Source organism: Lepisma saccharinum, chromosome 27 (assembly GCF_977018435.1).
Source record: "Lepisma saccharinum chromosome 27, izLepSacc3.1, whole genome shotgun sequence".
NCBI lineage: Eukaryota > Metazoa > Arthropoda > Insecta > Zygentoma > Lepismatidae > Lepisma > Lepisma saccharinum.
In genome coordinates, this window is record NC_139255.1 from 35,601,577 (window position 1) to 35,628,106 (window position 26,530).

A 26,530-nucleotide genomic window follows, 5' to 3' on the forward strand; every position below is an offset into this window, starting at 1 on the left:
GGTACAAACTACTGTTGCCAACTTAGTTTTTTGGAGCAAGACTTCATCACACCAAGGAAAACACCATTGTTATATGTTGTCTAACCAAATGAATGGTTGTAGTTAAATCCAGCCTTGGCTTTGCAGATAAATGAATATCTGACACCTGTATGTGCAAGTAAACATAATTTAAATTTTGGTTGTTTTCTTCTCATTTTGGTTGTTTTCGTCTCATTTGTTCTGCTCTAGGTTAATCGTGATGATGAGAATGTATGGAGAATGGATTTTGATTGATTAAATTGTTGTTTTAAGTCCATTTTATGCACAGAAAGGCTAATCGGGACTGGACCTACAATTTACAGTGGGATCCGAACCCCTATGTGTCTCCACCGGGTATCGAACCCAGGACCCCTTGATTACAAGGCAAGAACGCCATCTGGGAGGTCCTGTACAAAGAATGGAATTGATGAATTAGAGGATCAAGAAATATTGACATGCCCACAATCAGGTCACCTGGCATCGTAACGTGTTAGGATGACCACTACGGGGCGGAAGCTTTCAAGAAAAAACAAAGGTAAAGGTGACCTCTCTCTCATTCAGTGTGAATATAAAACATTGCATTGTAGTTTATTGTGCCCCTTGCGTAAGTGGACACCTTTACGTGATAATAGTACATAGGATCCTTGTTTGGGACCTACTATGATGGCAACATGACGTGTTACTATATAACATATAAACATGTTATAATAAATGTAGTTGCTTGCGAAAAATACAATCCCAATTTTTAGGTGCGATTTAGCTCTTTTCTGCCAATCCAATATGACAACACTGGCCTGTTCCGCCAGGCCTGAACCGGAATAAAGGGAATAACTACATAGCACTCTTTGTCCAAAACCCAGTCTTCCCTTGCATTGTACTCTCAAAGCCCTCTCCTCTTGTTATCTCTTCAGGGTAAATGAAAGGGCCTACCTCTTAGCTTGTGTCGGCTGCGTAAAAAATGTCTACAACGACAGTGTTAACACATTAAATAACGTTTCAACAACTTCTTACCATTAACTTTTTACATTTTTCAAATTTTGCTGTCACTTGCCACTGTTACTTGCAAAGGAAAATAGAGTTGAAAACATTTTAGTCATGAGTGTTATAAGAAAGAAAAAACAAAAGTGGGTCCTACCTTATCGATGATTACATCTTCAATGAAGAAGTCAATTGTTCTTGCATTACAGTCCAATCCGGCACTTTCTCCCATAAATCTGATCGATGCACATGACATGAATCCCAACCAAAGCTCTACCACCACGAACCTCGCACTCGCGAGCCACGCTGCCTTGTAGCATCATGGGCAGGGCACGTTTTCACAGAGAAGAGAACAAGCCAGGGAATCCCCGTTCACGATAAAAATAAATTACTCTATTTCCAGTGAAAGTTAAATTACTTTGTCAATATAAGGCATAACTAGCATTTTAATTTACATAATTTGGTATGAAGACTTACTTTGAAAATATAAGTTTTTTTTTTTACTTTCTGTTTACACTAAGGTTTTGGGTGAATCGACAAGACCATCAGCACTTCGACCAGAAAACGAAGTCAGAACTACAATACTCCGTAATTTTTAATTTCACTTACTCTTGTCGATGAAAGGAATCAAGACCTAAGTTTCGTACAAAATATGGAGAATATACAATGAAATAGAAATCTCTCTGCATGAAAACAGGCCAATGTTTATATAAAATGCTGGTATACCACAAATTTCCAACCCTGACGGAAATGCAGTGTTGCTGATATTTTTCCTATTCCTCCTAGTGAGGAACACCGTGAGGCCGGCTCATGAGCACGTTATAAGCATAGGTACAATACTCGTAAGATTAGGTTTCCCGCATATACAGCCGTATGACAGAATGTGAAGAGTAGAGGCCCCAGCAAATGTGCATGCCTCCCTCCGTGGAAAGTTTGTATGCTGGACAGGGTTAGAATTTTTTTGTAATTATCATACATGAAAATTCCAAACTTTTGCATTGCATTACGTATGTTTTGACGAAATAAGTAAAGACACCTTTAAAAGAGTAATGATGTGGTTAGGTCCAGCCTCATAGGATGCTTCACCACTAATGACAGCATGGTTGCATTGAGAATTACACCCTTCAGTGAACACTACATGATTTTGTGGTGTGACCACAAGTCATTAACTTTGAATTATAGAGGGTGACACGATGAATAATACACACATACAAAATATGTTTGTCTGGTTTATTGACAGGGATGCATCCCCCCCCCCCCTTTGCTACTGACACCTGTTGCTGCCACATTGGAAGTATATGTATTATATCACACTTAAAAAAATATTAAACTGACATAAAGTATCAGTCAGTATTCATGTATAAACTTGAATGAACATGGTTGAAATGTTTTTGTAGGGGAACAAAGTAATTTTGATTTGCCATCTTCAAGCTGCTAATTTATCATTTCTGTTGTTTTTTCTTTTGTCTTTTAAGTTAGCATTTTTAAGTTTTTGGTTGGCATTTTCTAAAACAGATACAGGTTGATTACAAACTGCAGCTGATTTAGAAAGCAAATGGCAGTTCCTTCTCTGGATAGGCTCCTTTGACTGTGAGACAAGCCCAATTCCATCAAATAATTTAATATTTGAGTTTATATTTTATATGTATCTTGTTTTTTTAATTGAAAGTGTTTGTTATAATAAGAATCACTGGATGAGATTTTAATATTAGTTATGTCTCAATTGTAAACTCTATCTTGCATGTGTACCCCCATAAAAGGGTCCTTCTTCATTTAATCCTAATTCTAAAACTAATTTTAGTGCAGTGCTTGAAGCTGAGAGGAAAATTCTGAAAACTGTAATCACGTAAAACGATGCAAGCGTCCCCCAACTTATCCTCAAGGCTCAAGAAAACATTCCCATGCATAATAATTTTCACTTCATCTACTGCTCAAGTCTTCTGATTTCATGACTAATACAGTTCCTGGCAAATTAGCAATATGAAGTCAAACCTCTCAGATTCCTCACATTGGCAATGAAATTTGATAACCAACAAAATTATAGAATCAAGAACAAACACAGGTGAAAGTTTCTCCATTGCATTATGGAATAGATTACCCAAATATTGCTGCATTAGCAACAGGAGTCTGCAACAACTTTATACATTTCAAGCTTCTCAATTTGTGACACATACATTGGTAATAGTAACAGTTCCATATCTGTACAGGATGATCCAAATAAAATGTACATCAAAGTCATATAATGTACTCAGTATAGCATAACAACTTCAGGACAAACCTGGGTCAAATCAACCAGTGCATAAACCTTTGATGTCATGGATTTGGCTAAATTTTGGTATACATGTTTCTTATCATCTGAAAAATAAAAAATATTTTTATTTTTCATGTTGCCGGTTTTTGAGTTATTGAAATTTGAAAATTGACAAAATTGCCCAAAAACTGCTCACCGCTGAAACTTTAAATACAATTTGCAAGAGACCTGTTTCAACTACAGGGCTGGGCATGGTCTCATTTTTAAAGCTTATGAAGAGAACATGCTTGGTTTTCTGTGAAAAACAAATTTTGAAAGTTGTTTCAAAATTTTGTTTTACAATTTCCAAAAAAATTACACATATTGGTACACATCTACTGATGGTTGTCAAAATGTCAAGGTGGTATCTCTTTGGTATCATGAGTGAGAGACAGTTAAAGCTCAAGTGTGAGTTATCCCTTTCCTGCAGTGGCTTGTTTATTCCTGCTCTCTTATGCTTCTTTGTCCAACTGGATCAGTTGTGGTGTAGTTGTCAGAGTGTGTACATCTTAGTTAACTTCTGTGCTGTGAATTGTTTGAAACTTGCTTTATTAGTGTCTTCATTTTAAAAAAAAAATCTTGATATGGATGGCAAGAAACAGTGGCGTTCGCAAGGGGGGGGGTTACGGGGTTTAACCCCCCCCCCTTGAGCTTGTGAAATATTATGAAAAATGCTGTGGAAAAAAATTAAATGGCCAATTTTTCACAGTCAAAGATCTGGGACAATAATATTACTATTACTACTACTAGTACTAGGTAGCCGCAGTGGCTCAGTCGGTAACGTGTCTGACTACCATGCTCAAGGTCCCGGGTTCGATCCCCGGCCGGTTCAAATCCGGGAACTTTTCTAACGTAGGAAGCGGGCCTGGCACCCACCCAGCGTCGAATAACATGGGTACCTGGGGGAAACCCTGGGGGGTAAAGGTGGTCAGGGGCATGATGCTGATCACATCACCCCCACTCACGACCGGATCAAGAAAGTGTGGGACGTTACCCCCACACCCCCTATACGCCTTCATGGCATGGTGCTATGCACTGGGGAACACTTTACCTTTTTTTACTACTAGTACTACTACTACTACTACTAATAATAATAATAATAATATAATAATAATTTGAATTATTATTTCCATGCAGCATGGAGAAAAGCACAGCATTCCAAACACACGCGTCTTTCAGTGATGCCTTGAAAATAACCACGAGTTTATGAGGTTAGGTTAGGGTAACTATGATTTAAAAGAGAAAACAGTTGTTTTGTATCTCAGTTGCAACAATGTTCAACACACTGGCGTACGCAGGATTTTTTTTTCGGGAGGGGCTGGAATAGTAAATGTGGATAGCAAATGGCTTCGATTTGGAGGGCAGGATGCATAATAAAATATTTCGTATTTTTGGAGCTTTTCAGTCTATTAAAATTGTATTCAAAGACAAAAATGGTAATCGGGATTCACTTTAAAAGAGGTTTCGCATTTACATATTTTGATTTTTTAAAGTTCTTAACGGATTTTTGTTTGAAAATTCTGATTTTATCAAAATTTCGGTAGGGGCTGGAACACCATCGGCCATCCCACTACGTACGCCAGTGTTCAACGAACATGTATTTTTTTTGTGTGTGTGCGAACAATGAGAATTAACTAAATAAAGTTATTGGTACGTTGTAAGAGGCTAATGTATAGACAAAGGCTAGGCGGTCAAGAATACAGTCACCAATTCGCCTTCCCATTATATTGTTTACCACAGCTCGTTTGAATGTCTCTCTTTAAAATGTCTCACCTTGTTGACTAGACAATTATTAAAACGACAATAAGCTTAACTATTGTAAAATGTTTTGTTGGTAAGAAGAGCGAGATAGTCCAGATGTGAATTATTGGGGACATTTATGCGGTGAAAAAGCCGGGAAAATTCCAACCAATTGCGGGAATCCAATCCGAATCTCCCGCGTGATTGTCACTTGTCAGACGCTCTATCGACCAGATCACCGCAGCTCCTTGGATGAGTTCCATACTTTGATTATTTCAATTTATTTTAATATATTTTCTTCTATTTATGGATCTTCTTCACCTTGAAATGTCTAACTAGACAATTATTTCGTAACAAAGAAGCAAAACAATGCTCCCAGGATTTGATAAAAATCAAATGACTAAATACTATATTTATGTAGATCTCTACTACTTAATAGCAGTAGTAGTGATATTTGTAGTATTATTAGTATTAATTCAGCTAATTAATTAATTATAAGTATTATTAATAAATTGTGGTTATTATTATTTAATTAAAGTATAATAAAACAATGATAATGTGAATTTGGAAAAAAGTTTTAGAAATAACACCCTCCTTGATGAAATCCTGCGTATGCTACTGGCAAGAAATGCCCATTTACTGTTGTAATCCTTTGAAGAAAAAGGGACACTGGTGTAGTAAAGATCTGAGGAATATGGCAGCTTGGAAGATTTCTTTAAATTAAGGAATTGAAGAAAACATGAAAATTTGCAATTCCTGTAGACTGCAGTTGGGGAAGGAAAAGCAGGCTATCGTTCCAGAAAAAGAAAATCCTTCAGGGCCAGATGATAATGTTGGTCCTAGTTGCAGTAACAAACATTCAGAATATATGGATGTTGAAACAGGGTTCAGCTACTTGAATGCCTCTTTGATCTCTCTTGGTGAGTCTCCAGTGAGTAAGAAGAAACTGAGGAGTTCAAAAAGGTATTGTAGAGAAAAGATAAAGAAAATAAAAAATACTTATACCCAATCCCTTTTTAATGCAGAAGGTGATAAAGATGAAGTAGAAAGCCACTGTAGCAATTCAGAATCAGATATCTTTGAGCAACTTAGAGAGAGATTTAAAACTGCAAATAAAAGTGCAAGGTTTTTCTTGTATGTACGCATTGCTTGCACTGTACAATTATTTTCCTGTAGTTTACATGTCTGATGAAGGGAGCGTGTGTTCTCCTGAAATGTCACAACGAAAAACTATTTTCTTATGCTTGTAATAACCGTAAACTACAGGAAAATAAAACTGAAAGGTTCATGATTTTGTCTATTTTGCCCAAAAGTTGGTCATGTGGAAAAATTGAAAAGAAGTTTGGTGTTAGTAATTACATAGCAAGGAAAGCAAAGAACTCGTCGAAGAGAAGGGAATTTTGTCCTCACCTGCCCCCAGACCTGGAAAAACTTTACCAGAAAAAACAGCCTCATTAGTTCAAGATTTTTACTGCAGTGATGAAGTTAGCAGGCAAATGCCTGGCAAGAAAGCACATGAGAGACACAGATGGTAAACATGTCCACATTCAAAAAAGATTGATCCTGGGAAATCTGAGAGATATATTCAGACTTTTCAAATCTAAATCCACAGAGGAATTTGTTCAAGATTTTTCAAATCTGTTGATCAACCTCATGAGATGATTTTATAGCCAAACAGCAATCAGTATATTTTTCTGAAAAGAAAAGAAAAGTTCTAGTGCATGATGAAGCTGTGGTGACATGTGATTTTGAAAAAAATTGGCCTCTATGACGACATTGCAGAAATTATTTTCTAACCTCGCAAATCATAATAATTAATTAACCCGTACGACTGGTACTGTGAGCAATAAAATTGCCCATGCGTGCTGATTCTCACACCATATTGCAGTGATTAGTTGATTGGATTTGTATGAAGGTCCACTATATGCACAAAGGCTAATCGGGACGAGAGCCTAGTAGAATCCTAACCACTTAATAAAATGTTTACCTCCACCGGGATCAAACCTGGAGGCTCTTGATATCAAGGCAGCAGTTTTATTGTTAGGCTGTCAGGGATGGGAGCCTCATTTTAATCTATCCAATTCTTAGCATTTTAAAAAAAAATGTAGTTTGTGATTTGGTTTATTTTACTTCGCTTTTTTACCACTCTTGGCTTATCGCTAAGATGAGGATGATACAATGAAATTTATGAAAGGAGACTTACAAACACCCATGCCAAGTTTGGGATTTGAACCTGGGACTCCTGGCGAATAAGTAGTTCGTGCACTCTTTGATTCTTTAACATCTTATTTCTCTATAGAATATTTGCAGCAATAAGGATAGCTGTAGTGATGAGAATAATGAAAGAACATCGCTAACGCTCATGTAATTGTCGGTACTCGAATGTGAAACTGACAAACACTAAAGTAATATAACGTTTCTTTAGAATTTGAACGTCGTCCTACTTATAAACATTCATTTGTCACGCCTGTTAGACCTATTCCGAAATATAGTAAATAGATTTATAGAGGTGTGCACATTTACTGCATCTGCCAACAAATTTCGTAGCAAATATGGCAACTCGTGATTGGCCAATTACTTAGTATCAAATGATCAGTGACCACTGTTATACAGGTACATTTGTAACTTCCCCCCTCCCCTCCTTGATTTTAAAACACATTTGTAATAAAGCAACCTGGCAATCTAACTGAACTAGAAAATATACTTGAACATTGTACTTGCCGGAATTGAAATTTTATAATGGAAAATGTAAACTTCTACTTTTTTAAGTATTCGGTCAAAATGTGTTTACTGTCTACAAAATTCTAGGGGGCTACAGGGAGTGTGTGATGGCGTTGGAGAGACAGTAAAGAGGCTGGCAGCCAAAGCTAGTCTCCAGAATCCTCTTTCACACCAAATCATGACACCACTCCAGCTATTTGAGTGGGGAAAGGAGAACATTTCATCAATAACTTTCTTTTATGTGACAAATTACGAATATTTGGAACAAGAGAGACTTTTACAGACACGGTTTAGTGAAGCTGTAGCTGTAACAGGGACTCAGAGGTTTCATGCATTCATACCAGTAAGCACAGAAAATGTGGAGACTAAAGTGTTTTCTGCATCTGAAGAAACTTTGGTACATTGTGTTCAAGTTAATGCAGATGTTGAAAATGTACCCTTTGAACACATCACAGGTTTTGTAGCGTGTGCATATGATGCCAATTGGTGGGTGAGATGTGTACTTTAAAAAGATGATGTAGAACATGAAGTGCAGATGTCTTTCTTGCATCCTTGTGGTCCAGCACAGTTATTTAGTTATCCAAGGCGACCAGATGTTCTTAAATCCCAAGACACACAGTCCTTCGCAAAGTAGGCCCTGTAACAGCCACCGGTAGAACATACCAGCAGAAGCAAGAGTAGATGACACAAGCATCATACATTTTATCAAAGAAAGACTTTCTGTATCACTAAGCAGTTTCTTGGTATGTATGCTTCTGTATTTATAATGTGGTTAGGTATGTAAAATATGTTAACTTAAATCATCGCATGGTCTTGAAAGGAATTCACTTTTCATATGATACCAAAGAGATACCGCCTTGAAATTTTGACAGAACCTTCAGTAGATGTGTACCAATATGCGTAATTTTTTTGAAAATTTCGTTTTTTGGAAATTGTAAAATAAAATTTTGAAAGAACTTTCAAAATTTGTTTTCCACATAAAACCAAGCATGTTGTACAGCGTGTTTGAAAAAGAATCTGTACAAAGTGACATACAGTATTCTAGTTTGTGGTGTTTGATTCATCAACTCTCCAAGTTTGGCACCCTTGCAGTTGGTAGATCTGCTTGACCTTGAGACGGCACCAGTGCTGTGTTTTTTCCTTTGTTCCCTCAGTTCAGTTCCGGCGTTCGTGTAGTGCAGAGCAACTCAGCAACAATGTGTACTCCGCAACAGAAAGCGCAGTGTGTTATTTGGTTTGTGAAAACTGAGTCAGTTATAACAGTGCAACGAAATTTTAGACGTCAGTATGGTGGTGAAACACCTACAGTAAAAACTATCCGTCATTGGCTAAAGTCTTTCAAGGAAACCGGTAGTGTTTTAAAAGGTAAATCACCAGGTAGACCGAGAACTTCCGAAGATGTTGTTGAACAGATCCGTGTTTCGTGTGTTCGGAGCCCGAAGAAGTCATTGGCCAGACGTAGTCTACAATTAGGAGTGCCTAAAGGTACAGTGTATGATGTTGTTCGTAAAAGACTAAAGTTGCGCACCTACAAATTGCAACTGTTACATGAAGTGAAACCTACTGATAAAATCCAAAGGTATGAGTTTGCCAAAAGTATGTTTTTACCAAACATTATCTTTTCTGATGAGGCTACATTTCATGTCGGTGGAACAGTTAATCGTCATAATTGTAGAATTTGGATGGGCAGAGCATCCACATGAAGTTATTCAGCATCAACGTGACTCCCAAACTTAATGTCTGGTGCAGTTTGATGGAAGATCGTATGGTTGGTCCTTTCATTTTTGTAGAAAAAACAATAAATGGGGACGTTTACCATGACATGTTGACAGAGTACGTCTTTCCCCAAATGGACGATATTGAGGCGGAAAAGGGGCTTGTGTTTTTCCAACAAGATGGCGCCCCACCTCATTACAGTAAACAGGTGCGTGCGGTTCTTAACACTCGCTTTCCAGGAAGGTGGATAGGCAGGACTGGCCCAATACCTTGACCACCATGAAGCCCAAACTTAACCCCACTGGACTTTTTCTTTTGGGGCCACATAAAAAATGTTGTGTACAGTGCTAGGATCAGAGACATCAATCATTTATGGGAAAGAATCGTCGCTACGGCTGGGACAGTTACACCTGAAATGTTGGTGAATACGTGGCGAGAAGTGGAATATCGTCTCGACGTGTGCAGGGCAACAAATGGATCCCACGTTGAGGTGTACTAACATTGAACAAAACTTGAAGGAATCCTCTTTCATGATATGTACTCATTGATGTAAGTTTTCATTACTTTCCCTATTAAATTTATACTTAAAACTAGGGAGTTCTTTTTCACACACACTGTATATCAAATGAAAGCCTTCTCCATAAGCTTTAAAATGAGACCATGCCCAGCTCTGTAGTTGAAACAGGTCTCTTGCAAATTGTATTTAAAGTTTCAGCGGCGAGTGGGTTTTGGGCAATTTTGTCAATTTTCAAAATTTAATAACTCAAAAACTGGCAACATGAAAAATAAAAATAAAATTTTCTATATTTCAGATAAGAAACGTGTATACCAAATATTAGTCAAACCCATGACATCAAATTCCAAAATTTATGTATTCTTGGTTGATTTGACAAGGAATTACCCACCTAAACTATTCTCTGTACATATTATTATTATTGACCTAAAAATGGGCACCTTAAAGTTGAATACAGCTGAGAATGTTTCACCATGTACAACAATACCCTGCATAGAACCTGATGACTCTCATGCTACATCCTTTCATTAAAAAGTTTTGTGTGGAAATGTTATGAATGCCAGTCTTCACTACACTCACAAAGGTAACACTTTACTATACCGGAGACGGATTTCTTCAAATTTACAGGAGAAAGTACTTAGGCAAATCATTTTCTGTAGCGTTGTTGATGTTCGGTAATATAGTTTTGATCCATTTTAATGCGAATGCATGTGGTTTTCTACGAAAATCTCTTTCCGATGCGCTATTGCTGCTGCCGCCATTTGCTTTCTGCATGAGAGCACAATGTTCCATGTGTTTGATGACGTAAACGCCGTAGTCAGTGTTTCAACCCACGCCGTCTTTTCGCTATAAGATGACGTGCCGTTGTCCGTACATGCTAAATTGAATGAAAGAAGTGTAATGGAACCTAACCCAACAGGCCTAACCTAACCTAGTAGGCATACCTCGTCCCCGTGATTGTTCGTGGGGCTATCGTGAATTTTTGGGCTAACGTCAATGGTTTTTGGGGCTAACGTCAATGGTTTTTGGGGCTAACGTCAATGGTTTAATAATTACTCTTTCTGTCGAAAATTGAACTTCTTTCGTGAAAAAATTTCATGTAGTGTTTTTCTTTTTAAATTTAGGTATTTTTCGGTGAACAAGGTTGCAACACTGCATGCACACTCCAAATCGACAGAACACTGGCACAACGTGCGATAAACGGGTAAGCTATCGCCATATTGTGTGGAAATAAGGAAGAACAGTAAGTACTCGTAAATGTAAGAAATAGGCATTATTTTTGTTAGAAATTCATTATTTCACGTAAATAAATGTTCCGGAATGCAGAATAGTACGTTAGCAATGTAAAAAAGTGTGAAATAAATCATTGACAGGTGTCTCCGGTATAGTACAGTAGTACCCTCATAAAAAATCTTATGCTACTCAGAAAAAGGCATGCTCACTGGATAATACTATATACTGCAAACATTCCACATGTGCATTCCCTTCAGAGGAGCAGCCTCCTCGATGACATATTGGTAATGTCCTCTCTTATAATCAAGGGGTCCTGGATTCAATACCCAGTGGCGGCACAAGTGGTTCGGATCCAACTTTAAACTGTAGGTCCAGTCTCGATTATCCTTTCTGTGCATAAAGTGGACTTAAAATCGAAGCTCAAGCTCTACAGAAAATCTAAATATAACTTGATTCAATTCATGTATTGCAGAAAACTTCAGACAGCCAAATCAAGCAAGCATACTATTGTTTCTTCAGTTGCCGTTTCCCAACTGCTGTCACTGTGACCTCCCCTGTCCCTACCTGTCGTTTTCATAATGTTATATATATATATATTTATATATATATATATTTTTAACTGAAGAAGACTCATGACACTCCAGGTCAAAATGTCAAGAATTTGTGTTCTTAATCCCCTATATGTATTTATATTTTCCATTCACTGACATCGGTAATGTTAGCACCGAATTGACATTCATTGAATTGGAATGGCTGGATGCATTGGGATGTATTTTTGGATTGTGATGGACAGACAGACAGATCCATGGATTTCTCATTTGAAATTTTCTAAGAAACCCCTGTACACCACCACAAGCATTTTTTATCGATCATATCAAAAAAGTTTTAGTTTCGTTTTCAGTTCTAAAAATATTAGCCTTTTGGACACTCAAGAAACCAAAAAACACTTTGGGAGCACCCATTCACAAAACAAACAAAAATAAAACCTACAAAAGTTGTTTGAAAATTAAGAGATCTATTAAACTATTTAAAATGTTTGCATTGCATAGGTTCTAAACACCACATCGTTCATCCTCACCCTCCATTTTTGTGAGGTGATGTTTATAGCTTGTGCAATATTAATAATATTTATTAGATATATAGAAATATATTATAATATATAGTATATATAATATATATTAGAAATATATATTTCATAGATCGGAGACACATTAAAATCGGATATTTTGTGTTTCGCATGGTTCGTACTTACCAATTGTGTATTGCGGAACATAGTTCAAGGTGCCATTATGCTTTTTACACGAAAACAAACTCAATATTGCACATTCTGAGTGCTTTTTTTATTCCTTTCTTCGCTTCCGGTACACACAAAATGTCGGGCACATCTTGACTCATTATTATTTTCCTCTAGTTTACGATTATTACAAGCATAAGAAAACAGTTTTTCTTTGTGACGTTTCAGGAGAACACACGCTCCTTTCATCAGACATTTATTTTCATTTTGACTAAAGATACAGTTATAACAATGGTTAGTAATTTTTTAAACAAAAAGAATCTGTTATATAATGGATGTTGTCAATGTTACATTGTTGTAATATAGCAACTTAACTGTGAAAAAAGCAGTCTGTTTTATTTTTATTTCAGATTTCTTTAAAATTATGAATCCCAAATATCATCAGGTAATTCAAATTCATCATTGCTTTCACAAACTCTCTTGATGTTTTCTGTTACATTAAATTTTAAAGATGGTGGCTTACTTCATTTGTGAAAAAGAAAAACTTTGTCGTAGGGCAATCAAATGAAAGTAACGGCAATTGTGAGTCGGTGAGATATTTCTCTTGAAAAATACATGATTTCTCGGTCAAATATATTTCACGATGAAAGAAAATACCTCGACGAATGTTGTAAACCTTGGAGAAACTCATTTCCGTACGAAGTTTCTTGTGTAAAAGTAAATAAATGTGTGTCTGATGAATGAAACTGTTACCACTATTTATTAACTTTTAAGTGACTTACCTAGTCATTCTTGAATCTTCCTTCAAGATTCCACCAGGTAACATTACTGCATTGCTGATAACCTACAAGAGAAATCACAATGTTATAAATTTAGATCAGTGATCAGCAGGTTATTTGGTAACGGCTCTGATTGTTTTATGGTTTCTCCTGGCACAAATACTAATTATCGTAGAATTTTGGAAATTATTGTCACATGAAATTTGAACCTTCCTTAAAGTAATGAGCGCTGTTCGGACTCGAAAAAAGTTATTTATGTTGAAAAAAACAACTTGAAAATTACCTTACGCACTTCTAAGGGAACCAAACCTAACCACGACAGCATATATTGAACAAAATATTAAGTGATAGCTAAAACTCCGTAGTATGTGTTAAGAGACATAAATCGAAATCGAACCATGTGAAAATTGCATTCGTAGCATGATGAAATCGCAATAAAACAAAAGGTACTTGGGCCTTACTGTTCAACAAAAATAATGAATTTCCGCTATGATACATTCCCACATGAAGAAGAAATGTGTCTCCGATGTATGAAACGTACCATTTCAACTATACACTGTTTCTCAACATAAACTATAAATTCATATCAAAATATTATTTGATACGCACCAGCTTATAATGCATTTTGACATAACAAAATAAAATGCATTTTCAAAAAAGTGGGTTGTCTTCTGCTCTGAAAGGCAACTCACAGATTAATAAAGCGCGATCAGGGCTGTTTCAGTCTTATGGGAGATTGGTTGACCGTAGTTAGTATTCTGTGTTTCTACTGTTCCTCGCGAACCGGCTGAAGTCAAATTCCTGTCCATATTCACGAACCTTTTCTTGTACTAAATTTTATCGCGAGAATGTGAGTAGAATACGTGTAATATTTAAAAATAGCACCAGCAATGTACGTATTCTACAACTCTTTCATCTACACACTATTTAGTTTTTAATTTGGATAAGTAGCTTCATCCGGCCGACCAGTCTGCTTAAATTTTGAAATTATGTCGTCTGATTCTTGTCATTAGAATATTATTTTGGGGATGCGGTAAGTGTTGCCTAATGTAGTTAATGAAATCGGAATTTAACATTGTATGAAATCACTGCGTAATACGTATCAAAGCTTTTTTTTCAAAAGTGATAAAGAAGTATCGCCAAACGCGAACCAAATTCCGTTCATTTCATACATCACTACAGGCTTGCATTCAGTATCGAAATCGAACTTTCTGTTTGTAATTGTGTATCATTTGTTGTGTAAAATAAAAACTCAGGAATTTTAATGAAATGGTAATAATATTATATACTGTTCTGTAAGGGCCAAGTTCCATGTGTATAACTTAATCTGTGATGTTATGCTTCTGCAATAACTTATTTTTTTAAATTCCTCTCGTATTTGCTTGCTTGCTTGAGTGGTTTAGGTGGACCAGGTTTGGTTCTCTTACTTTTATAATTATACACACGCCCGGAAATAATCAGATAATTAAACATAATGATCCTAACCTACTTATGTTATGATTCCGGTAATTATTTTGCTAGTGAAAATAACCCTACATGCTATTCTCACCACCTGGTGAAAATAGTCGCAGCCTTTTTATTTGTATGTAGCTAATCCTCAAGGATCATTTGAGGTAAATGCAACTTTGTATTGAAAGCAGCATATTTTCAGTTACTATTTTCACCAAGTGGTCAACCTCGTTTTTGTGCTATTTTCACCTAAATTCATGATTCCTCATAATGTCTGAATTATTTTATAAAACATTCACGTTCTCTTGTAAGATTTTGTTTTGCATTGCTTGTTAGGTTCTATGTCTCAAAAAATAATCATCTATACCATGTGATATCACTGCTCTCTCTAAAAAGTGGTAATAATAATCAATAATCAGCATTTTTAATTTGCAAAAATTGACAATGTGTGAAATATAATAGCTTCTGTACTTAATAATAAAGGTACCAGTTTCATAGATCGGAGACACATTAAAATCAGATATTTTGTGTTTTGCATGGTTCGTACCTACCAATTGCGTATTGCGGAACATAGTTCAAGGTGCCATTGTGCGTTTTACACAAAAACAAACACTTTTTCTACGCATTTATCTAAGTGCTATCGAATGCACGTAACGGTGCGATATCGCTTACTTGGTGAATGATATCGCTTCTTTTGTTTTCCAATATCAGTGTTTTCCAACCTTCTTCACCGAAAAATACCTACTATCGTGTTCGTCACGTGTGCAAATTGTACATTGCTGACGGATAGCCCCACGAACCATTCCGATAAGGTTAGGTTAGGCAAGCATAGTAAAAAAAAGGGGGGGGGTTGGAAACACTGACATGATTTCCCGGTCAAATAGATACCACGATGAAAGAAAATACCTTGACTAACGTTGGAAACCTTAGAAAAACTCATTTCCGTAAGTAGTTTCTTCTGTAAAAGTGAAGAAATGTGTCTCCGATGTATGAAACTGTTACCATAATAATTAAAAAAAACTGCTGAAAGTAACTTGTTCTGCTCGTCCCAACACCTCATGAATGTAGTTGCACATTTTTTTTTATTTTGAGAATAATTACTGAAAATCATGGTTCCCATATACAAGAGAATGAAAAGGTGCTTTCAGTACTGCTAACAACTGTGGGAATAACTTTGCAGTTCAGAGAAACCTTTCTGTGGAAAAAAAAAAACACTTCAGAGTGTGATCATTTCCACAATTTATCTATTTTAAGATAAACATTTTTCTGTTCAGTAACATTCATGTATCATGATACACACAGTACAGTAGTTACTGATATAACAGATTAATCAAGTCCAGTGAGATGTATGAAAGTAAGTAGTCTCTGCTGCACACTGTTTATGCTGTACTTCATTAAATACTAGTTGCTCATGTTATAAAACTATGCGTAATAACTACAGAAAGGAGGTATGGAGTAGCAAGGTCCAATATGAATTTTTCATTTTTGTAATGGTGCTCGTATGTCCTTAGGATAAAGCAGCCAAAGTTGATAATGAAGTCATGCATTTCTTAAAGTGAGTACATTATTTTTGTTTGCCATAGCTTCGGTTGACTTTATTTTTGCAAAGTGTACTCTCATTTATGTGGTGAGCACTCTAGCATGTTGGCTACTGAAATGTTAGTGTCACCAGGGAAACTATGTTATCCATTGGGCAGTTCCCAGTACATATTTTTTTAATAGTATTTGAACATGAAAATGCAAGAAAATTAATCCCACTGTACATCACAGTAGAGCATTTATTTAATTTCTAGGAATTATGCACCTGTGTGCATGTTTTATGCACACATCAAGATAGAAGAGATACAAATGCAAAGTCCGGTACGGGACTTGGACGTGGGAAGTGTAATAAATATGGCACTTCTCTGTTTAAGTCTCGTATCAGCTGGCACAAAGTTCATCGTGGAGGGAAATAAATCAACGTTTCTTCATTCATGTTCAGCTATTTAGTAAATGATGAGTATTTGGTTTTTAAATAAGCTGTTTTATGTAAGAGATATTGTAGATATTATTAGTGTCACCAGGGAAACTATGTTACCCATTGGGCAGTTCCCAGTTCATATTTTTTTAAATAGTATTTGAACATGAAAATGCAAGAAAATTAATCCCACTATACATCACAGTAGAGCATTTATTTAATTTCTAGGAATTATGCACCTGTGTGCATGTTTTATGCACACATCAAGATAGAAGAGATACAAATGCAAAGTCCGGTACGGGACTTGGACGTGGGAAGTGTAATAAATATGGCACTTCTCTGTTTAAGTCTCGTATCAGCTGGCACAAAGTTCATCGTGGAGGGAAATAAATCAACGTTTCTTCATTCATGTTCAGCTATTTAGTAAATGATGAGTATTTGGTTTCTAAATAATCTGTTGTATGTAAGAGATATTGTAGATATTATTTTATATATATGTAGATATTATTTTTGTTAATATTTTCTTAGTATTTTTAAAGTAGAAATATTAATTTTCAATATAAGAGGTTTTCATTCTTTCAATTGCTTTAAATGTTGAAAGAAGTCTACAAGGAACAACAATTAAGTTTCCAAAATGTTTTCATACTTTTCTTTCAAGCATATATGTATAGTAGGTGCTGCTGCACTTGCTACAATAAGGTATGAAATTTCACCTCAACTTAGTGGTCATTGTCATTACAGTAAATTTGTGTTAAAGGCTGAACCTTTTCGTACCATTCAACCTAGTACTTCTTATTTATTTGATTTTTTAGAAAACTTCCGAGCATTATCTTAGTAATTATTATATTTTTTCTGTACAGACTAACCTATTTCTAATAAGTGCCTTAAGGTATGTGATCTGATCAGTGGCGTGTCCAGGATTTCCGAAAGGAGGGGGTTAGGTATACATTTTTAGTAGTCAGCACTCATTTTGCCATTTTTACCTGCATTTGATGTTCTTTTTTTTTGAATACTGGGCCAAAGGTTTTTTTTTAACCTCCACCAACCCCCAACCCCCCCTTGGTCACGCCACTGGATCTGATCCCTGACAGTATTGGAATTTTTATTATCGAATGGAGTGTAGTTGCTGTACGCAGTCATTTTTTTCCGTTTTAATGTGTGGGAAGGAAAATATTTTTTATTCATCTGTGTAAAATCTTGCAATACAATCCTGTATAGCCGAAGGATCAATCAGGAAAATATTTTTTTGCAAGTATGGATTAACATGACATAAATCATTCTGAATTCTTGTATACTTATTTCATTCCATTTCTCCACCCAAGAAAAAAAGTTACCTATTTTAAGGCTGTCATTTTCGTATGATGTAGATTTTTTTTTAAAAAAATGCTTTTAGAGGAAATTATATATTTCCGCTCAAAGTAATAATGCAATTTCAGAAAGTTTTGGTAATAGTACGTTTTCCATATAATTTTCGTATATTTTTATTTTTGTTTGATAGAAATCAATTTTAATGTGAAAAGTTTGTAATTAAACGAAAGCATTGCATATAATTAATTTCCGCCACTTCTAACTACGTTTAGTCAATTTGCGCGTATAATTTATTATACACGCAAATCGGCTGAACGCGGTTAGAAAGTATCGGAACGCGAATGGTACGGAACACGATAGTGTTTTGTCGTTTCGAGCAATCCGCGAGTCCTTGCGCATAGCGTTCGTCTTCTGTTTTTTCTTGAATACTTATTTCATTCCATTTCTCCACCCAAGAAAAAAAAAGTTACCTATTTTAAGACTGTCATTTTCGTATTATGTAGATTTTTTTTTAAAAAAATGCTTTTAGAGGAAATTATATATTTCCGCTCAAAGTAATAATGCAATTTCAGAAAGTTTTGGTAATAGTACGTTTTCCATATAATTTTCGTATATTTTTATTTTTGTTTGATAGAAATCAATTTTAATGTGAAAAGTTTGTAATTAAACGAAAGCATTGCATATAATTAATTTCCGCCACTTCTAACTACGTTTAATCAATTTGCGCGTATAGTTTATTATACGCGCAAATCGGCTGAACGCGGTTAGAAAGTATCGGTACGCGAATGGTACGGAACACGATAGTGTTTTGTCGTTTCGAGCAATCAACGAGTCCTTGCGCATAGCGTTCGTCTTCTGTTTTTCCCCGACGGTGCTGCCGTCGGTGGTCGCGAGGAAACGACCTTCCAGTGCCGCCATACTGTCAACCATTTTTAACCCGCAGCTGTAACATCTTGTAGTAGTATGTCTATGAGCGCGATTATCTGTCTGTGACACAACTCGGCGTGTCCAGTATAACTAGATACTATGAATCAAGTTGAGGTGTAATAGCATGATTGAAGCTCAGTTAAATTTCCATCGCGTAGATAAGAAACTTGATATCGTTCAATAGTTCTTTTCTGTGGTTCGATGCAGCACAAAACCTGTCATTTCTGAACTGGAATTAATTGCATAGTTAATAGTTAACTATCGACGTTTTTCCAGTTTTTTAGCATTGAAAGTGTCGGAAAGTTATCGGATTTTTCCCGTTCCGAATGTCGGGATTCAAAAAGTTTCCAGTCCCATAAATATTAACACTTCCTGGCAAATGAATCATAGAAGAAAAGTCTCTGGGTAGAGTGGGTAGAGAAATGCAAAAAAATAATAAAGAATTGGAATTCATAGGGGTGTGTGGGATCCCGAAAAATCGGGGCCGGGATTGGGAAAAAAATTCCTGCCATTTGGTTTTTCTTTTGTTTGTGGTTAGTTGTGCTAGATGCAAGATATCCCGTATACTTTCCGCAAAGAAGGCATGCATATTCATTTGTGTCAATCACCGTTACCTCTGTGATCTTAAAATAAAATAAACTGTGGCAGTAAACATGTAGTGTTGGCCGTTTGTGTTGGTGTTCTTATGTCTAATCGAGTAACGAATTAAGTGTCGTATTTTCCTTTTGTTTTTAAACCTTGTAATATATGCGTACAGAATTTAAATGGATACCGAAGGGAAACATAAGAAGAATCATGCTGGAGCAAAAACTGGCAAAAAGAAAGGGAAAATGAGTGTTCCCACAGAACAGAAGTCGGAAAAGCTTAATTCATTGGATGTTCATTTACGAAAAAGCTTGGAAAAACTCTCAGATGTCAGTCCATCAGAATCACCCGAAAGGGATGAGGTAAATTTATAGCACTGCTTACCATTTGCAAAGATATTAGATATGCATCAGCTTAATGAGTTGAAAATAGGACTATGAACCTATAGGTATCTGTTTCATACTCTTTTTAAATGATTATTTGATATTAATGAATTAATATCATTTGGCCAATATTCGGTTACCCAATATTCTTGTGTGCACGCCAAATTTCTGATCGTTTAAAATACATATGTTATATGCTGATAATTTTAACTATTTGTGGTCATATAGCAAGTATGTCCCAGATTCCGATTGTGTAATTCCGATATTGTCGTGAAGCACACATTGAATGGGTTTTCTGCAGATCGATTTCTCCTTCCACTCGTTTATGTTTACGTGCATAAGCTGCGTCTCTTAGCACTTCCATTACATCCCTGTGTGCTTTGGTGTTAGCATTTATAGATTTTATGTAGTTCAGGATTGTTATGTTTGATTTCCTTATTATTTCTACACTTTCCTTGGGCCTTCGACCCACCGTACCCCCTCGAGAATTGCGTCAATCGATAGATTTCAACATTTTACGTATTATAAAAGTGGTTCCAGCATTAGGAAACGAGAAATAACAGAGATATTTGATCCCAAAGTATGACCCGCGTAAGCACAAGAAACTCCTATTCCAGACTACTATTGCTCATTTTTCCCGTAAAAAATTCCCAAACAGCAGCAAAATAACACTCCTGGCGTATCCTGACATTACTATGACACCAAATTTTAACTATGTTTGCCTAACCTAACCTTACCGTGCATGGTTCGTGGTGCTATTCGTGAATGGTTTGTGGGGCTACCCGTGCATGACATCAGCGCCAAATTTTAACCCACTGTACCCCCTCGAGAATTACGTCGATTTTTTTTATGCTTGCTGCCATATTTTAACTTCTTCCACACATTCCTGTGATATCGTCCACTGCATTTAACACATTTCTTTTTTCTGGTCACTAAACCATCCTTCTACAACTAACGGATATACACCTCCGGCTCCCAGCCGAAGAACGCCACAATACTGAACATGTCGATACACTCCCCAATATGCATTGTAAAATGAATAGCACTTACCACACTAAAAATGCACGCCCACCTTTCAAACAAAATCTCACTACCATGTGACATGAACCGAAACATCGTCTGCAGTAAATCTCGCATGGCCTGAAGTAACATCAGGTGAGATATTTCTAACGGCTCCTAGTTACAAAACATAAATAACGTAACAACATGTTTCTTCATATCACATGCAGATGGCAACGATGAAAATGACGTCATAAATGGTCCCATCAAAAAACTCTCATTACTCCACTATAATACATCTCCTAAAGCTAAAAACAACACAAATCGTTCGTATAGAACATCATCTTCATAAATGACCCAAAAATCATCACCTTATTGGGGAGGGGGGTACGGACCATCGACGGTACACTTTCCTTCATCTCCTGCATTATATACAGTCTTTTTCATGTGAAGAAAAATGCATTCTTTCCACAAGTTAATTTTTCACAATACAATTTTGTTTCCTCACAAATTAGTACTTTTCACAGCTTCATGAAATTGGAGCGATTTTACAATACCGGATGCCTCACCGATTTCTTTCATGTTTGGCTTAATCTTTAATTGAGGCCTCTTAATCACGAATTTGAAGTTATAGTTTGGGGGTCACATTTTGAAAATGGGAAATAAGCGGAAATAATGTTTTTTTTTCGAAATGCATGTGAATTGTTTTACGAACTGAATTTTAACTATGCTTGCCTAACCTAACCTTACCTGGAATAGTTTGTGGAGATATCAGGGAGTTGTTTGCGGGCCAATTGTGAGCACATACATTAACGGGATCTTAGTTTTGTAGCACTATAACGGCAAACAATAATTGCTCACAGAAGGTGCCATTTTCGTAACATGCAATTGAATGCTTGATGCACTGTTGCCAACGTATTCTTATCATGAAACATGGTTTCCATGCTTGTATACGGAGAATGATCGTGGTAATTGAAAAGCTTATTTTACAACTTCGACACGTCTATTAACAATTTCTACAAATCATCCCCAGATGTTAACCTCAGATACTTCATTGGGACTACGTATTTCGTAAGTATAAGAAGTATGGTAGAAATTACGGAAGCGTCCGGTATTGTAAAATCGTACCAAAAGTAATTACACATTTGCAACCATCTCCGTAAATACTCATTGTGTTCTGTATGTTGAATGATTTTTAAGTTAATTACATTTAATATTTTAAAATGTTTTGATTTATCGTTTCCTCTTTTACACATAATTTATATCAGAATACACTTTGGAATACAACCACTTCTGCTTTCCCTACCTGTATGCATGCCAGACAAAGTAAGTTTACATACCTTCACTCTTGTTAATAAGAATATATATGGCTAAATTTTGTGAAATATCCTCGCATATGAAATTGAAAAAATCCTTATCTGTAGATATGAATGTAACGTAACTGAGGGCTAGGTGAGCTAGTAAATTTATTCCATCTATGATTTGTTTCGTATTTGATATGTGTATCTGAGCTGTAATATGGAAACAGTTTTAACTATCTTGAAATTTTTATATGAATTGTAACCTTAACAGTTTATATCTTGAAATGGGAAAATATAAAGTTTCAATCTTTCAAGGTGTAATTCTAGTACTGAACAATGTATTGGTTTTAAAGTGTACATGCACATTTGTAAAAGAAAACCTGTTGTTAAAGCGTGTGTTTTATTATTTTGGACAGGGTGATGGTGAATCGGTACCAGAGACTCCCCCTAATGAAGTGTTGGCATCCACTGAAGTGAAACAGGAATCTCGGACAAAAAGGTTCCAAGTGAACCTGGAGCTTGACTTATTGGCTGTCACTCTTTTTGTAGTGGGCCTCGCAACACGTTTGTATCGTTTAGAAGAACCTAGGAATATTGTGTAAGTTTAATTTTAGAGAACTCCAGAGTTCATAGTCTGATGTCCATATACTGGATTCTTTTTGCAAGGTGTACAGGATAGTAAACAAATGGCTGTTGACAAGTACAGAGTTATATAGAAGTATGTGGAAGTGAAAATCAGTGTCAAGGAAACACACAGTAAGTAATCTCTAAAATTCCGCAGTATGTGTTAACAGACATAAATTGATGAAATAGCAATAAAATAGAAGGCACTTGTGCCTTGCTGTCTTCTGACTCCACGTCTAACCAAACAGTTCTTTTTTAGTAAAATACGAATACAAAGTATTCGCCTTAATTTTCTGTTTCTCACTCATTTTTGGGGGATAAGAAGAGACTTTGTAAAATGAGAAAAAATAATGTAAATGCTGATTTTTTAGTAGTGGCAACTATTTATTTTGAAGACATATAGCATACATACATGATTCTAAGTTTTACAGGCCTTCAATATAGTCCTCAGCATTGCATACACTTTTGGTAAGGGTCCCAAAGACCTAAATAATCTTAACGAACTCGGTGAAAATGATAAAACACTTCTTAGGTCAAGACTACAGGTGGATGACTTAGAGGCAATATGCAAATACCATTGAAAATAGTTATTTATATGGTAAAGTATGTTGTGATCTTCAGAAGTACTACTTAAGCCATCCGCATACCATTTAAATGCCAAATTTTTTGCCATGAAATACCATTTAAATTTGGCTATCTCCCATGAAGGTTGCACAGCAAGACAGGACGTCAAATATTCTGAAAACTATCCAAGCAATTTACGTGAAAATTTTATATATTGAAGTGGAAGTATAGTAATAAGTATGCATATATGCAGTTTACTTGAAAGATAATTAGAAACTCGCCTAATAATTTTGATCAAACACATCTTTCCATTCCATTTCCATTCCCTCAACCTTTTATTTTTTTCCTGCCACAGCCACCTCTTCCTCTCTTTCACTACATTCTTCAATTTCACTAACACAAAATGTTCCCCCGTGTTCATCTCCACTTCCTAAATCCACATTTTCCTCTTCACTATTGAAAAGCAACTTTTCAATCGCAGAATTTTCTACAACATTCTTACGCAACATGTTTGCAAGACGTAACAAATGAAGGTTTGTTTACATGAGAAATTACTGAATGAAACACGCTTGAAATGGTATGAAAAACTTAGCAGCACAAACATACACGTCATAGATTCGAAAGACCATACAATCTCTGCCATCTATTGAATGAAAAAGAAACTACATGATGGAAATCGGGAACCCGTCGATTCGACGACTAGGTAAGCAGATGGGTTAAAGAAGAAGTTAAGTAAGGGAATTTTTAAAATCAATTTGCTTCATATGGTAAGGCAAAAAAGTGTCAAGTAAGTCCAGTTAAATCAATATGCCTGACATGTTGGAGTAAAATTTTCATATCTGGAGAAAGTGACTCACTTAAATGCCAGAATGGAAATGATGTATTTGTGCCAACCCAAGAAAAACTAAAGGAAATGCATGAAGTCTGTTTTGTTTTTGATGTATCTCCTGTTTCAAAACTGAGGAGTCTGATTGCAGAAAAAACAATAAAGTGCTCTTGCTCGAAAAACTATTCACATCATACAAGAAGTGCAAAGGAAACTGGAAAGTTGCTTTTCACAAAGTATTAGAACTGAAGAAGAGAAGACAAGTGTGACAATCCTTTGCATGGCCAGTACAATCATATAATTGAAATTATAAGATGAAAAATGTAAATTAGCGAAAACTAATGTTGAAAAGGTCAGAATGATCAGTTTGATTGCTACCACTTCGTCAAGAAAAAATATATCTGATGAACTGAAGGTTTCTGAGAATTTACTTAGGAACTTAGTGTAAGAACAAATAATTCTGCCTGATTTGACAAAGGGAATGAGTAGGAAACGAGCTGACAACACCAACTGGTCATGGGTACCTAATAAATCAAACTTTTTTGCAATGAGATTTCATAGATTTTCAATTGCCATACCTTGTAATTTCAATTTCTGCTAAGTCAAGTATTAAAACCTTATTTTACTATATTTTCTGACTCTTTATTTAACCCACATTTAAAAAGAAAAAGAAAAAAACTTCATTTTTCTAAGTATGGGATGACATACGTTACCCCATATTGACCAAAACGAGTTGGATCTAAAAGTTGAGATTTTTACTGTGAGTTAGGTTCATGCAGGGCTTCCTTTGTGCCAAATTTCAGAATTTTTCAAGAGGACCCATCAAAATTCAATGAACGGCCCATGCTGTAAAAAAGGGGTGCATTTATAAGCACTTATATTTTATTTACAGACACCCTGCTGTAGGTCTACTCATAAAAAAATTCAAGCCTTAGACTAAACCCCTTCATTTAAAAAATCTGGCTTAAAAATCCAATTTTTTAAATATTGTTACCCAAATTTCCACCATAATTTTCGTACTTAGGATGCAATTTTGAGTAAAACATAGTTGAATATCATAGAAAGTATACTTCATTAGCTACAAAATAAATTTTGTTTCAGATCTCTAGCTCTAATGGTTTTTCAGATATTAAGGTTTCTGTATACTGCTACATGAGCAAAAACTGCCATGTTGAAAAAATGGCTGCCACAGAACTAAAGACAATAATTTTTTTTGAACATTGGTTTTGATATCTAGAAACATGTACAGTAGATTTGGAGCTTGTGAAAAGTGCCAAGTTTAAGTATGTACTAAAAATGAAATTTTTCTAAAATGCTCATGCAACTAATTATTTAAAAATTGGTTCATTTGACATGGAATGACCCAGCGATGTGGAAGCCATCTGTTGCTAGTGTGAAGTGAGCGATCTACTGCCAGAAGAACGTCTCCGAACTGTTCGGAAGCAAATCCCACGAAGTGGTTCCTTCATCTTAGGGATTAGGTCGAAGTCGCAGGCACTTATTGTCGCCTGTTGCAGTCTATGGTGACACTGTCGTGCTGTGCAACCTCTAGCACATTAAATTTTTAATCAGCTCTTCTGCTTCGTAAACATTGTGACTGCACTCCGCGACCGCTCGCACACAACTGCTTTGTTCTTGTTGTCACTGCGCACGGGCATGGAGTGGGAAGAGTGAATTCATTTGCTCTGAGGGAGGGTACACATGCAACTAACTTTTGGTATAGACGACATTGCCTGGCTCCGTTGCACGGCGTCGCTATACCATAGTTGCCACTACTAAAAAATCAGCCCCCCTATGTAAATCTGTTTGTTTCCTAAAGTTGTTTTTTATAATATTTTTGTAACTGTTTATGTTTCAGATTTGATGAACTTCATTATGGAAAATATGTAAGTTTATACATGAAGAGGACATTTTTCTTTGACTCCCACCCTCCTTTTGGAAAGCAGCTGATTGCTGCTGTTGCATACTTTGCTGGATTTGATGGTGAGTTTCACAATTTAATACTACTTTTTAACATTTTTATGTAGTGATATTAATTAACATTTACCATCTCTGGAATCACACTGTGATCCGGTTCATCATGGAAGTTTTTTCCTGTTATCAATGTGATTTGGCCACATGTACTTTTGTGCGTTGTAATATTTCTTCTGTATAAAAGGTGCACTGTAGTTATATCTCCTCCAAGATCAGAACCACGGTAGCAAACTGACGAACTAAAGTGGACAGTAATTTGTTTTTTTGCTTCTTGCTTCCCTATTGCTTTTGCCTGAGTACCCCCATGTTGCCATATATATAACTTTCCTCCCTTGCTTCATTGTCAAAAACTTAACCAACATTAAATATTGCATTTCTACTTTCGCTGTGTATGGTTTTTCCTTTCATGA

At 36.0% G+C, this 26,530-nt stretch overlaps 2 protein-coding genes across 2 annotated transcripts in view; one reads left to right on the forward strand and one right to left on the reverse strand.

The window, feature by feature from the left end:
- LOC145979977 (serine/threonine-protein kinase Nek7-like) overlaps positions 1–13,896 on the reverse strand; it is a 48,423-nt gene extending 34,527 nt beyond the window's left edge. Inside the window, exons 1-2 of the mRNA XM_083112916.1 lie at positions 13,833–13,896; positions 13,227–13,288 (exon numbers count right to left, since the gene is read on the reverse strand). The gene's annotated coding sequence lies outside the window, so the exon portion shown is untranslated. The remainder of the gene's footprint in view (positions 1–13,226; positions 13,289–13,832) is intronic.
- Positions 13,897–19,514: 5,618 nt separating this feature from the next.
- rt (Protein O-mannosyltransferase rt) overlaps positions 19,515–26,530 on the forward strand; it is a 36,503-nt gene continuing 29,487 nt past the window's right edge. Inside the window, exons 1-3 of the mRNA XM_083113552.1 lie at positions 19,515–19,811; positions 22,549–22,730; positions 26,005–26,129. Of these exons, the coding sequence (XP_082969678.1) occupies positions 19,629–19,811; positions 22,549–22,730; positions 26,005–26,129 (490 nt within the window). The 5' untranslated portion in view covers positions 19,515–19,628. The remainder of the gene's footprint in view (positions 19,812–22,548; positions 22,731–26,004; positions 26,130–26,530) is intronic.